General features: G+C 44.6%; 1 protein-coding gene across 2 annotated transcripts in view; it reads left to right on the top strand.

Moving 5' to 3' along the window:
* Window positions 1-12782, top strand: part of LBHD2 (LBH domain containing 2) — a 62635-nt gene extending 49853 nt beyond the window's left edge. Inside the window, exons 1-4 of one of the 2 annotated variants that reach the window (XM_079963546.1) lie at window positions 63-174; window positions 876-963; window positions 5116-5305; window positions 8965-12782. In XM_079963546.1, the coding sequence (XP_079819672.1) occupies window positions 877-963; window positions 5116-5305; window positions 8965-9035 (348 nt within the window). In that variant the 5' untranslated portion in view covers window positions 63-174; window position 876 and the 3' untranslated portion in view covers window positions 9036-12782. Of the gene's footprint in view, window positions 1-62; window positions 175-875; window positions 964-5115; window positions 5306-8964 lie in introns of those variants that run through there. The other variant, XM_079963547.1, reaches the window with a different exon arrangement.
* Window positions 12783-15421: the final 2639 nt, after the last annotated feature.

Here is a 15421-nt window from a genome sequence, read left to right as displayed (position 1 = left end):
TGTTCCGTTGGGCAGAACCTCAAAACACCCTAGAATAGCATCAACGTGCCTATGAATTCCAAGCATACCTCATAAGGGTAGGATTCTTAAAGAGCTTTGCATAACAGAACCCAGACAGAGGAGCAAGCATCTGGCAGAGCTGTGAGCAGGGTGGTTCAATAGCATTGGTGCAAGGTATTTATTCTGTGCTGAACAGTTCCCCCACAGTTCCATTAAATGGATCTACAGTTGTTATTATGCTGCCGGTGATGATTGATTGATTGATTGACTGATTGATTGTTCACTCTTCGCCCTGAGATTTAAGGGTGGGACACAACCGTTGAACGTACATTACTAACAGTTCGAAACAAATTATAGCCTCAAGAATAGAGTAGCATCTAAAAATATGCACCTCAAGTGTCAAAGGTTACTTCACTCATATAGTGTAAATATAGATACATAAATTCTAAAGGGGCAGAGAGTTTTATAATGTATATGTATATCGGGGTAGGAAATTCAGCTCAGTTCTTAACTTTAATGTGAACCTATCAGTTTCACAGTTCCTGAAATATTCACCTCTCCAAATTTTGTTAATTTTTTTTTACAAAAATGTATATACGTGGGGAAATTTTGCATACAGCGTTACGATGCATTAGGTGCAAGTACTTGCAACTATGTGTAAACTGGGGAGAGCTACATAACAAACATGCAAAAGCAATTATCTTTGTGAGTTGTTGGGTTTTTTATAACGGAAAATGATGTAGAAATGTGGCAAGCTGAACTTAAGACTGGGAAAATGAGAGGCGGAAAGAAACCAGCGTTGACACATTTGACCATCTCTCGATGTAGATTTTTAAATTGTGTATGGAATTCATCCAAACCTCTCCTAATTGCAGCATGACGGAGGTGATGAACACCCGCGAACCTGTTATGGAGGAATTTACCTTGAGCCAGCCTGAGGAAGAAGGAGGCACCACCAGCCAGGTAAATGTAGGCAAATTACACACCATGCTACAGCCAACTCATTTTATCTATTTAATGTTTGTCAAAAGTATTTAGCTTCCTGGAGCCACTGAGAAGAGCATGCTACAGGTACACTGTATAGAGAAATAGAATTCTTTTAAAAAACGTTTTATAAGGAGTAGGAGCCGGGCTTTCTTCTTTCCTTCTTTTGCTGTTCCTTTGAAGCCTGGGGCGAAATTCATGTCGGCTTCAATGGCAGCTAACAATGTTTCATCATAGCCCAGGCAGAGCAGTCAGCTGTGCAGCCACATCGACGTGTCATCAGTTAAGTGCATAAAACCGAAAAGGTATACGCAGGATCTACAGCAGGGATAGGGAACCTGTGGCCTTTCAGATGTTGGACTCCAACTCACATCAGCCTCTTTCAATGGTCAGGGATGATGGGAATCATAGTCCAGAACATCTGGAGGGCCGCAGGTAAGCCAGTCCTGATTTATGCATTGGAACGGTCAGCACTTGGAATGGGTACCCCGTTCTGGCTGCAGCATTTTTGGACAGCTGTTTTTGGACCTCTGCTTTAGAGACTGGAGAGCTGCTCTCTGTCCTGGCTGGCGTCCATTTTCAGGGGATTAACATGCAAAATAATAAGGTGAGAATGATGCCGTCAGAGCAATCCATAGGCATCTCAAGGTGTTCCCCAAATGAACTTTTTTCAGACTGAGTTAATAACCACAGAGGTTTAGTAGGCCAGGCTTTTACCTGAGTCGAGACCTCAGTTCCCCCCCAGGACCTAACAGTAGTAATTCAATAAACTTTTGCAGCTTGGTTTAAAAGCATCCACAGTTAAGTCTAATCCTACTCAGGGGTAAGCTTTAGGCAAGTGTGGATAGGATTGCAGTCTTAATGTCTTTAAAGCAGGGGTCAGCAGCCTTTTTCAGCTGTGGGCCAGCCCACTGTCCCTCAGACCATGTGGTGGGCCAGACTATATTTTTTTTGGGGGGGGGATGAACCAATTCCTATGCCCCACAAATAACCCAGAGATGCTTTTTAAATAAAAGGACACAGTCTACTCATGTAAAAACACGCTGATTCCTGGACCATCAGTGGGCTGGATTTAGAAGGCGATTGGGCTGCATCCAGCCCCCTGGTCCTTAGGTTGCCTACCTCCTTTAAAACAACATACAGTTCTTTATAATAATTTATGCCTTTATGGAAGCCTTCCATCAACCTGATGTTCTCTAGATGTTTTAGACTACATCAGCCACAGCCAGTTCATGTTCAGTAAACAAATGAATAAATAAGGATCCTCGTTTGGAACTCATCCTTGTCCCCAGTGTAAATCCTATTATACACAGTGGAACTTACACCAAAGTAAATGCATGTAGAATTTCACTGTTACCATGCTAAGCATGTCTGCTCAGAAGTTAAGCCCAACTGAGTGTAAAGCATTGCAGAGATTTAAGTTTTTAATTAATTTGGGGTTTGGAACAAGGTACGAAAGGTATGAGCACTTCTTACCCAGATGTTGCCACAGATCTGGATGGCATCTTTTGGGGAATTATGTCTGATGCTAGAATATCACATGTTTCTTCACGCCTCTGATATTACTGGTAACAATTCCTATGCCTACTGTGTGAATTCTTCTCAATATGTGTTAGTTCTAGTAAATGTCAGAACTTGGATTGTGGTTTATATTTACTGGTAATTCTTAAAAGTTTAGGCAGCCTACTGGGAATTGTCATGAATGTATTGAGGTTTAACATTTATACGCCCATGGTGCGTGGCAAATTTCTTCTGCCAGCAAATGATGAGAATGAAGATGACATTTTGCTGAGAGCTGTCAGGAGGACTTGAAATTTACTGATAGACCTTCAAATATTTCTGACCAGTTCCTTCAGACCTCGGAAGAAACTCAAGAACTACAAGTAAATGTCACAATCCACTAAGTTTCTGGAACTTAGTGCAACAGAACATGTACACCCACACAGACATATTAACTTACTAAGTGTTTTTCTTCTTCTTACAGTTCTCTCCTTCAGTGGTACTTGGGTATAGAGGACTCATGTAGTCCTTCACAACAGAATGAGCTTTTATCATTTTGAGTGTTACACTTAAAAAAAAACAAGGATTCTTGCTAACTGCATAGGCAGCTCTGAGAATGAGAATAGCTACCATTGCCACTCAACAGGTGGTCAGGCAGACGACACATATTTATTCAGGGCTGAGGCCAGAAATGTGCTCGAATGAATGAGGCATCTTTTCCCTTGCAGAGCTGCATTCATTCTCCTGAATAATATGATCCGACAAGTGGCATTGACAGCACCGAGAAGAATGAGAAAGCATATAATGGTGGTGGCCTGGGACAGAGTGTCGTATCTAAATAAGTCCTACTTGGGGTAGACCCCTCAATGAGATCCGTGGACTTACATTAGTCATCAACTTGAATCAATGGATTCAACCATCCCTATTGATATTGATGGATCCATTTCAAGTATTTGCTACCTCCACTGTCGGAATGCTAGCTTACAAGAGTCTTCTAGTTGGCCACTGTCAGAACAGGATGCTGGAACTGATGTTCTAGCAGGCTCTTCTTATATTTCCAGCTATTTATTTATTTGGCTCACTGGCAATCCTCTCTGCACCTACCAAAATATATTTGTTAATTGAGCATACACCGTGCTTTGGGTTGGGGATTGTCACGCATTTTCACAGCGGGTTATTAAACACCAGTTGTTGTTGTTGTTGTTTGCATTGCGCCATATTCTTCCCCAGAATGATGAGGCGTCAATAGCAACGCATCACAGCAAACGACTGTTGCCCCAAGAAACCATGAATAACTCATAACGCAGCACCGCTAGTAAAGCACAAAGGGTTGAAGATGAAGGTCTTGATTTAGTAGTGCAAACGTTGCCTTTTGTTACCAGAGACCGAGTGTGAATGTTAAACCGTTTTTCCTTTTCAATTGCCTCCATGGCAACCATGTCTGGTCGGCAACTACTTTAGCCAGCAGGCAACGTGGAGGTTGTGGGTGGAGGGACCCCTGGCTCTCGTTCCAATGAGAACGGCTTCAAATCATTAATTTGTAGAGAGGCAACCACATGGGTGCAAGGAAGGTTTTCTTTAAAACTCATTTTCTCAATGTTCTGGCATGTTTCAAGCTGACGTGTTCATCCTTGAGTGAAAAGGACTCCGCATCCAAATTGAGAAAATAAACCTTTATCAGTTAAATCCACTCTCCTCCAGATTACTCTCCAGTAAAATAACTTTCTCAACAAGGCATGCAGCCACAGGAAGACATTGCATTCAAACCTACTGGTCATGAAGTAGCTGCCCCTTCCACAAACATGATAGGTATTTATTTATTTTTAAAGTAGGTGTTGTTAGGGTTTGCTGATCGGAAGGTCAGCGGTTCGAATCCCCGCAACAGGGTGAGCTCCCGTTGCTCGGTCCCTGCTCCTGCCAACCTAGCAGTTAGAAAGCATGGCAAAGTGCAAGTAGATAAATAGGTACCACTCCCGCGGGAAGGTAAACGGCGTTTCCGTGCACTGCTCTGGTTCGCCAGAAGCGGCTAAGTCATGCTGGCCACATGACCCGGAAGCTATACACCAGCTCCCTTGGCCAATAAAGCAAGATAATAATAATAATAATAATTTATTATTTATACCCCGCCCATCTGGCTGAGTTTCCCCAGCCACTCTGGGCGGCTCCCAATCAGTGTTAAAAACAATACAGCGCCACAACCCCAGAGTTGTTCATGGCTGGACTTAACTGTCAGGGGTCCTTTACCTTTACCTTTAGATGATGTTCAGACCTTTCTTTTTTTTTGAAATTTGGAAAATCAGCTTGTTAATGAATCTTTGCTATTGTCTTCGGCCATTTCAAATCCTTTTGGTGTGTGAAGCAGAAAATACAAATGGTTCTCAACTTCCACTCATTACTATGGAGCATGATCCACAGAAAATTCTCCTCCATGCGCCTCCTTGAGCTGAACAGGAGCTGCACAAGAACAACCCCCTTGCTTTTGTGTAGTTCACCTTCATTTCCATAGGCATGTCCTGATGAATTCCCCAGCGAGTCGATGCAGCCAAGATCCAGACTTGTCTGCCCCTTGCTCTCTGTTGAGAAATGTCAAAAAATAATATATAAGGTAAATGAAATGAAATATCACCTTAGGCTTTTCCAGAGGCACACGAAAAGTACCCCAAGCTGTCGAAAAGATTACCCTCCATTGTCGTAGAGCCATCCGAGACGGGGGATGTTGAAAGCGGAGAGCTTCGCTGGCCACCAGACGATCTGAAATCCATGGAGGACAAGAAGGCTCTCGCTGCGCAGAGGGCTCAACAGCAGAAAATGGATCTTGAAAGTATGGGTCATTTAATTTAACCTTTACCAGGGGGTGGGAGGGGAGCCTGAAACGACACTTTCAAAATGGCGGAAGGGTATGCCATGCCTACGTTGTGCAAAATCTCCTGTAAAAGAATATGACAAGCTGGTGCCTCTTCATTGACTGTCCCTAAATACTGCCCCTAGTTGCTGCATTGATTAGTTGGTTGGTTGACTGTATTCATAGGTCGCTTTTTACAGTGGTGCCTTGCAAGACAAAATTAATCCGTTCTGTGAGGCTCTTCGTATAGCGGTTTTTTCGTCTTGCGAAGCAAGCCCATTGACAGCTTAGCGGATTAACGCTATTAGCATTTTGGGGCTTTTAGCGGATCAGCTGATAAGCGGCTTATCAGCGGATCAGCTGATAAGTGGCTTAGGGCTTAGGAAAAGGGAGAAAAAAAGGAAAAAACCCTGCAGGAACTCACAAGACATTTTCGTCTTGCAAAGCAAGCCCATAGGGAAATTCGTTTTGCGAAGCGCCTCCAAAACGGAAAACCCTTTCGTCTAGCAGGTTTTCCATCTTGCAAGGCATTCATCTTGCGGGGCACCACTGTATAGGGCAAAGCTTCTTTCTTCACCCTTCAGAGTACAGTGGTACCTCAGGTCACATACGCTTCAAGTTACAGACGCTTCAGGCTGCAGACTCCGCTAACCCAGAAATAGTACCTCGGGTTAAGAACTTTGCTTCAGGATGAGAACAGAAACCGTGCTGCAGCAATGCAGTGACAGCGGGAGGCTTCAGGTTAAAAACAGTTTCAGGTTAAGAACAGACCTCCGGAACGAATTAAGTACTTAACCCGAGGTACCACTGTACTGAAGTAATAAAGTAACATAATCATAGAGTCAGAAAGGATCACGAGAGTCATCTAGTCCAACCCCTTGCAATGTAGGAATATTTTGCCCAAACCCACAACCCGGAGATTAAGAGTGCCATGCTCTTCCTGACTGAGCTATGCTGCTCTCATAGGACTGGTTGTTTCTTTGCCCCTCAGAGACACGAAGTGCCATGGAACTTGCTTTGCACCTCGTGAGTCACGAAATGTTACAGAACCTCTTTTACTTCACCCTCAGAGGGCGACTGGAATTCATCCTCGCTCTTTCCTCAGGTGGAAGAGGCCCTGCTCTTCGTCAGGGAGGAAGAAGAGCAACCTTCCTGGCTCCCCTCAGAATCCCACCTGCCCCTTTGCCTCTGAAGCCACAGGGACTGTGGGTACAATCTGCCGATTTCCTGACGTCCCTTCCCAGCTCTTTGAGAGCTGTGAGGCCTCCGGTCTTCCTTTCTGTGTCACCCTCCAAGCTGCTTATCTGAAGACCGTGGGAATGCAGAAGTGGTCTTCTCCAAGTTTCCCCACCTTCTTTTAGAGGCCTCCCTGCAGGGGCACCATCTGGGGGGGGGGGCAGGCCCCCCAATATTTCCAAGGAGAAGCCTGCCCCCCTCTGAAAAGGATACAGCAGGATGAAGCATCTCCACCCTGTTGCGTCCCTTTGACAATCGCCAGAGTGCTTTCCTAGAAAGCTTTGTTGACTTCTGGCAACCTTGCTGAGGTAGATTAACTGGTGCTCTGAGGAAGGCCCCATCTGCACTGTATATTGCTATAAGGCTGTGTCATGCCACTCTAAACAGCCATGGCTTCCCACAGAGCGACAGTTCCCAGACTTTTCCTGGGATGAGGAATTCATCGTTGTGTTACGGCATGAGCAGAGCGCAGACAGCTCCACGCCGAATTGTGTCATTGAACCATAGCTGTCAACGTTTCCCTTTTTTAAAGGGAAATTCCCTTATTCCAAATAGGATTCCTCGCAAGAAAAGGGAAAGGTTGACAGCTATGCATTGAACACAGGACGTTGCTTGTAGAAGAAAATATGCCGGATAGTTGAGTAAGGTCAGCAACAGTATATTTTTACTGACAGGTAGTAGAAGAACTCAAGGGACGCGGGTGGCGCTGTGGGTTAAACCACAGAGCCTAGGACTTGCCAATCAGAAGGTTGGCGGTTCAAATCCCCATGACGGAGTGAGCTCCCGTTGCTTGGTCCCTGCTCCTGCCAACCTAGCAGTTTGAAAGCACATCAAAGTGCAAGCAGATAAATAGGTACCGCTCCGGCGGGAGGGTAAACAGCATTTCCGTGCACTGCTCTGGTTCACCAGAAGCAGCTTAGTCATGCTGGCCACATGACCCGGAATTTCTACGCCGGCTCCCACGGCCAATAAAGCAAGATGAGCGCCGCAACCCCAGAGTCGGTCACGACTGGACCTAATGGTCAGGGGTCCCTTTACCTTTAGTAGAAGAACAGTTCTCTAGCATTTCTATGGTCCTCAGAGGTTTCGATCGCTTGTGTAGTTAAACACATTCAGGACTGTAGTAGAAAGGGGTCATACCTCAGTCTACCTCTCATTCCAGACTGGCAGCTTGCAGAATAGAGCAAATGAAGTGTTTCCAGCAAAGCACCCTCACAGCAGTGACCCAAGACAGGAAGGTTAGGTTCCAGCCCACAAATTGTTGATAACACAAGACCACTTATACTCTCCTTAGCACAGTTATTTGCCTCTGACACACCTCACAAGTTCATTGAACTCGTGACCTTGAGCTGCAGGTGCAAGACAAGAATGCTCATTTAACCATTTCTTGACTTCTCTCTGCAAGGATGTGCTTATGCACCACTCTGACACATTGAACCACTTTGGGAATTGCAATTCCGCAAGGGGATTAGGGCAGTCTCCTAACAACACTCAGTGCCGCTGACAAACAACACTTCCCAGGATTCCTTAGGGGAAGCCATGACTGTTTTAGGGTACAGCAGCACCTCGGCTTACGTAACCCTCTGGTTACATAAACTTCATGTTACAAAAGCGGCAAAGCCGGAAGTATCGGACGAGGTTTTACCGCGTGCGCATGTGCAGAAGCAGCCTGCTGCTGCGCACATGCGCAGAATAGTGATCCTCAGGTTGCAGAAACCTCGGGATCCCACCGGACCTCCGGAACGGATCCCGTTCACAACTGGAGGTACCAATGTACTGTGGACACTTGGGTTGCGAACCTGATCCATGCAGAATGCACGTTTGCAACCCACAACGGTGCGTCTGCGCATGTGTGAGTTGTGATTTGGTCTTCTGCGCATGCGCAAAGCGTGATTTAGCACTTCTGCACATGCGCAACCGCCGAAACCCGGAAGTAACCCGCTCCGGTACTTGCGGGTTTCGGTGTGTCCGTAACCCAAAAAAATGCAACTGAAGCATCTGTAACCCGAGGTATGATGTTGATTTAAATGTGTAGTGCAGACGAGGTCTCCATATAAGACAGCTTTCTGTGTTCCTATGAAGAGGCTGAAAAAGGGGTAGATGACATGAGTATTATTATCCTTTTGGAGCTGTATCTTCGTACTTTTGTCATTCCCGGGGGTGACACTTTGTAGTTTACATTTTTGATACCCCCTCCCTTTTGTTCCATTGGCACTTTTGAAAAACAAATGGATTAATTTAAAAAAGAGAAAGGGGTAGATAAAGTTAAGGACTGGTATCTTGACAGTGCTGCAAGAGTGTTGATCTTAGCATGAAATAGGGACTGCTTCAGGCGGCTGAATGTTGCAGACGAGTGAAAGTTCATCTGAAACTAAACAGCCAGTAAACGTTTTCTCCTCCAGGTGCTTCGCCACATCAGGACATGGGAGACAGTACAGAATCCGCTGAAACCAGAACTGAAGATGATGACTGAGGAACTTCATTCAGTGGGCCAGAAGTCGGAGATTTGGTGTGAACTTAATCAGAAAGCTAGCATATTCTGAAGACATGTCAGAGTGATCTATTTAAAAATTGCAAAAGGGTTTTTTTTCCTTAAAAAAAAAAAAAAGTTAGTATGTGACCAGGAATTTGTAGGCTTTAGAACTGTTCCTTTCAAAAAGTTTACCTTTTCAGGCTGGCGTTCATATCATTTAAATCTCCTTTGGGAGGAAGCGGATCGCATTGCGGAAATACATTCCAGTGATTATTAAAGTAAACACGAAACATGTAAACTAAACATGAGCAAGCTGAATTTGTTGCAGTTAGCACTTTTAAATGAAATTGCCTTGTTCGAGTAAGGCTACGATCAGCAATCCGTGGCAATGCGAAAAGGGTTTGCATGGCTACAGAACTCTTTAAATCTATTAAGCCTCTCTTCTCTTAGCCATTTAAAAACTAGCACTGTGATATTATGGATAATTGATGTAATATAATGGCACCATTTGACTTTCTACCTTTTTTATTTTGTATAGAGATACGAGCTTAACTTTTGAATCTGGGCTATATAGAATATTTAGGACTGCCTTTTAAGTGGCACAGAACAAGGGAAATATATACCTAATCCCATTGCCCAATTTCTCTTTTTGTGCGCAAATCAAAATGAACCAGCCTTTACTGACGCAGTGTATTTTAAAGACAACGAAACAAAAGTTTAAGGAGTTCTTTATCAGTGTGCATTTACTAGGTGTTCACCAGTGCTTGTGAATCGAATCAGTTCTGTGTTAGTTTGCTTGGCTGGGCTTTGCTTACAACTTGTGCAAACGATGCTCTCGTGGTCCAAATTCTGCCGTGGTGTAACTGAGCGCCCCCTGCCAAACGAGGGGAACAATTGCTGCTATTTACATCAAGGTCGAATTTACTCCAGGGTGTTGATAGGAAATATTGTTGCTATTTTTATGACATTTTAAATATACAAATATATATATCTATACACACACACACACATATATATAATTATAGATATATACACCCTGCTGACTTTTTTACATACATTTTTGGGGTCTCAAGACTGGCTGGAACAGGTAAGGGGTGCATCTTTTGCCTAATTAGTACTGCCCCTCACACCATAATGTCTTATTTTGACTATTTAGTCTGCTGAGGGTTTTGTGCGTGTGTGTGGCCAGGTCTGAGGCGTTAGTACAGGGGGCGGAAAACCTCAGGCCCCGGGGGTTGAATGTGTCTCTCCAGGACTCCCTGTCCCTGCTGCCCTCGGGACTCTCACTACGCCACGCCCCTAACCCCAGAGGCCACGCCCCTCCCTGGCCTTGATCCGTGGCCTCCTCAAGTGCTTTTGCCTGGCTCGAACTGTGACAATGCCTCTCGCTTGCCTGCATGGAAGACAGAGAGCTGTGGCTGCAGGAACCTCTGACTTTTGTGTGTGGCTGGAATGTATTATTATTATTATCATTATTTATTCCATTTATACACTGCCAAAGATCCCAGGGCGGTGTACAACATTAAGAAGACATTTTACAGAGCACAATAATGAAAACATAATAAAAAGCATAACAACAGACAGGATCATAATAAAACAGTCATAATAACAGTCCACCTACTCCACAGCTTTAACAGCCCATAGATTATTCAGTGGGTAAAAAGGATTGTTTTTCCTGGCGCCTAAAGACATGTGATGATGATGCCAGGCAGGCCTCTCTGGGGAGAGCATTCCACAATCGGAGCCACCACAGAAAAGGCCCGTTCTCATGTTGCCTGCTATTTGAAAGTAAGAGTCACATATCCACTGGATTTTTGCCTCTGGTACCATCCACCACCACCATTCAAATGTTCCCTGTGAGGATATGCAGCCATTGGGTTGAAAAAGGTTCCCTAAATTGACAGGTGCCATGAACAGAGCCACTGATACTAGCAGCCTTATCTGCACCGTAAGCTTAAGCTGGCACAAGAGTTCTGTGTAGTTTTATGAGTGACGCCTAGTAATCTCCTAATTGTCAAGCCACAGTTCCCAGGATTCTTTGGGAGGGAAGCCATGACAGTTTGACTGGGGTGAAGCTGATAGAGGTTTGTATGGTGTGTGCTTTGACAGAGGAGTCCAGTTGCCCCTCATTCTTGCCCTCATTTTGATGTCGCAAGGCGATGACCCTCCCCACAATCTGTTTCAGCACGAAGGACCTATCATTCTCAATGTACTGCTGATCTAATATTTTGAAAACCTTTGATGACCAAAGTTCTCCAGGACATGGTGGAAACCAAAGTTCACTCTTTATGTGCTTGGGTACAGGGGAATCAAACGCTAAAGAAAATGTAATCCTCCACAAATGATGGGCCTAAGTCAGTCATGTCTATTCCTTTCAATAGATCTATGTATAAGTAACATTGCACACAACCCAACGTCTTTTCCTCAGTCATCCTTTCGTGCTTCCCCCCATTTTTGCATCACTTGCTTCCCTGCCTCCCCCCTTTCAATGACAGACCCTGAAAAATAAGGCTGAAGACATATCTGACATTGTAAGTGTAGCAGGCGATTTAATAACATCTCCAGTCCTCTGTGTAAACAGCTTTTTCCTCCCACCAGAGGCGGTTTAATAACAATCCTCTGTATGAAGTTTTTTTTCTCCCACCTCTCTTGAAAACCCACATATGAAGGGTTTTTTTAGAGTGCTTTAGCTGGAATTGATGAAGGCTGTCATGGAAGGGTACCTATTGGCTAGTTCCTGTAACATCACCAACTCTCCCAATAGTGGCTTTTAAGTGGGCTTGTGTTTTTTTTAAAGTAAGATGAAGAATTAACACATATGTCCATAGACATGTGCACAAATGTGCATCTGCTGCTTTTTCTTTTTTTAAGGGATAACTCAGTTTACAGAGTTAGGCTTCACCCTGGTGTGACTGCTCTTAAAATGCTGCTGCTTCTCTGTTCATCCTATACTGAATATACAGTGCTCAAACTCTGCTATATATTGTGCAACAGAATAAAGCAGGCCAGTTGAACAAACTCACAGAACCAGGGTTTTCTAATCTCTGAACTTTGGAGTTGCCAAATTCTAGATTTTTCTACTGGTAAGTGATACAGACTAATATTGCTCCTGGCTCCTTTCCAAAATGTCTTACAGACTTGACATTTTCTCCCCAGCGCATGGGGAACTTATTGAGATATTTGACCAACAAATGCTTTAATAAGACAGTTTTTTATACATTCTTAGTAGCTGGATTTTAATATACTTAAAGACTTCTGTGCAGTAGACGTTTTAGTAGTAGAGGGGAAAGAAACATTTTCTCCATTAAAGCAACCTTAGTGTGTAAAGGTGTGGTTTATTTTGGGGGCACTGAAGGGTGGTAGTTGTCCTGGAAAACAACATGTTAAATTCAGTTGAATTTTGCATTTTTATTGTCACCAAATGACCTTGTGGGCTGAATGTGTTTTGCCAAAGAATATCTGGAACCCCCAGCTTATAGTGTAATCGTTCAGGAGTGTCTCAGAGGCCTCCTTGGTACCTGGCAGTTCTCTCCTGTCTTTCTTTCACCAGTTGCTCTGAATAACTTTGCACTGACCAAAAATAAATGGGGAAATACAACATATCAGAATATCCCTCCAACTACCGTTGTAGTCCATGTATGCCCTGTGGGAAAAGCATTGTACATTATTCCCAGGGGGGCCAAAGTATTGACCCTTGGAATACATCCTTCCACCTGCCTTCAGCTGTGCACAACCTCTGCAATCTTGCATGTGGCTTGAACGAATGATCTAAGCCAAGGAGGGGCAGCCCATGGCCCCCCAGACTCCAACTCCCATCTGCCCGAAACATAGCATGGCCGTTAGTCAGGCACAGTGGGAGTTGTAGTTCAGTAATGCCAGGTAGGCCACAGGTTCCCCATCCCTGCTCTAAGTTATTTGCAACCTTCCTGTGCTTAAGGAGGTACAGGGGTTTGAAAGACCAACATCCTTGTGTGACCACCATAGGAAGCATTTATTTCAAGAGCTTCTTCAGGCATCTCACTCCCTCTGAGTCTTCCCCCCCATTATTTCAAGGGGTTGCGTGACTTTGTGAGGAAGAGTCTGCAGGCATGCGAAGTTGTAAAGCATGGGACTTTTCCTGGATTTGCATGTTGCGCTGTTGTTGTTCTTAAAGAAGAGAATCTAGCCGTGCTTGTCAACAGAAATGCATCTCAGCGCAGCCTTGGGTGTGTTTAAGCATTGAGGCTTGGAGCTGCTTAGGAGAGCAGGGTCTCCATAGCTCCACAATACTCCACTCCCATTTCCCTTTCGATACTTGGCTTTTTCAAGGAGGCATCACTTTAGCAAATGAGACGTGATTCAAAAGAGGGGGACACTGGAGTCAGCTGTTTCTTAGGTGAGATTCACTTCCAAAATAAATTAAGAGCTTACCATCAGCAACATGAGCAGAGTAAGAGGGACACGGGTGGCACCGTGGTCTAAACCACTAAGCCTCTTGGGCTTGCTGATCGGAAGGTCGGCAGTTCAAATCCCCACGATGGAGTGAGCTCCCGTTGCTCTGTCCCAGCTCCTGCCAACCTAGCACTTTCAAAAGCACGCCAGTGCAAGTAGATAAAGAGGTACCGCTGCGGCGGGAACGTAAATGGCGTTTCTGTGCGCTCTGGTTTCCGTTAACAGTGTCCCATTGCACCAGAAGCGGTTTAGTCCTGCTGGCCACAAGACCCAGAATGCTGTCTGTGGACAAACACTGGCTCCCTTAGCCTGAAAGCGAGATGAGTGTCACAACCTCATAGTTGCCTTTGACTGGACTTAATCGTCCAGGGGTCCTTTACCTTTGCCTTTTTATAAGAGGACAGTCCAGTGCTTGTGAATCCAAATAGCCTGCATTTCCTCTCTAACACTTAAAAGAAAAGCCTGCTATATGCATTTAGGAAATTAATAGCTTCTGACACTCATCCAGTTAAAATCAGTGGTGTGACTCATAGTGCAAACCTACACGTTTATCCAGAGAGATGTCCAACTGTGTTCAGTAGGGCTTTCTCCAAGTAAGTGTACACAGGTTTATAGATTAAAGGTAAAGGTAAAGGTACCCCTGCCCGTACGGGCCAGTCTTGACAGACTCTGGGGTTGTGCGCCCATCTCACTTAAGAGGCCAGGGGCCAGCGCTGTCCGGAGACACTTCCGGGTCACGTGGCCAGCGTGACATCGCGGCTCTGGCGAGCCAGAGCCGCACACGGAAACGCCGTTTACCTTCCCGCTGGTAAGCGGTCCCTATTTATCTACTTGCACCCGGAGGTGCTTTCGAACTGCTAGGTTGGCAGGCGCTGGGACCGAGCAGCGGGAGCGCACCCCGCCGCAGGGATTCGAACCGCCGACCTTTCGATCGGCAAGCCCTAGGCGCTGAGGCTTTAACCCACAGCGCCACCTGCGTCCCACCTGGGTTTATAGATTAATCCCCATTAAAACCAATCGGTAATGATGTAGAACTGCATCAGAACTGTCACTTCTTCTCCCTGACTTAGAGTGGGTAGGTGGAGCACACCTTACCTACCTGCCCACCAGCACACCTGCTCCAGCTCCAGTCCCCGTACCCTGGTTGTTGATGACAGGGTATGACTTTTTAATGGGGAATCACATCCTGCAATCCATACATGCATAGGTTCAGATTGCTTGGCCAGTTTGCCAGAATTGGCCTGAGTCACTGCTCAGTTCGAATGGGTTTACCTTAATGTATTTTCCCCCTTCTCTTGAAGAAAATGCATGAGTATAGGATCTATTTCTTTGCAGTTTCCTGCGATCAGGGTGGCACAGAACACCCTTCTCATATTTTACCCCTCCAGTGACACAGTTAATGTACTGATCCTGGACTTAAATGTTTTATCACTTAAGTACTTTTTTTTACCTCCCTCTCAGTGAGAAGCAGTGTAAGATCCTGTGCAAGGAATTGAGAAGAGAAAGAGGGGAAACTGTTTAGGAAAACAAATCTTTTATTGAAATCACATATATCACATTGTTTTATCAGTGGTGTTGTCTTGTCCGATAAACCTAATGGTGGTTCCTGTATTATTATTTTTGCTTCTAGATAAAAATGCTTTGTAGAAACTTAAAAATGAGAAGAAAATCCCCCTTGAGATGTTTGATCATATTTTTGTAGTATATTACATGCAGTGCATTTTTTTTTAAGGGTGGGGGGAGATTTTATGGAATAATATATTGTTGAAACCTGCTCCTTTGTAGTTCTTTCATTTTTTTGTAAATTGCCATCTGTATATAACCTTCAACAATTGTGTGGCCTGTAGACGTATTTGGTCAATTAAAAAGCCTACAATGGAGCTGATTTGATGAGCTGGTATAATAAACATTTCTTTAAAAAAATTGATCTTCTTTTTAAAAAAGATTTATTTCCA

The sequence above is a fragment of the Podarcis cretensis genome, assembly GCF_951804945.1.
Source record: "Podarcis cretensis genome assembly, chromosome: 1".
In the NCBI taxonomy this organism is placed as follows: Eukaryota; Metazoa; Chordata; class Lepidosauria; order Squamata; family Lacertidae; genus Podarcis; species Podarcis cretensis.
The sequence above is the reverse complement of the archived record's forward strand: the minus strand, read 5'-3'. Positions and strand labels throughout refer to the sequence as shown.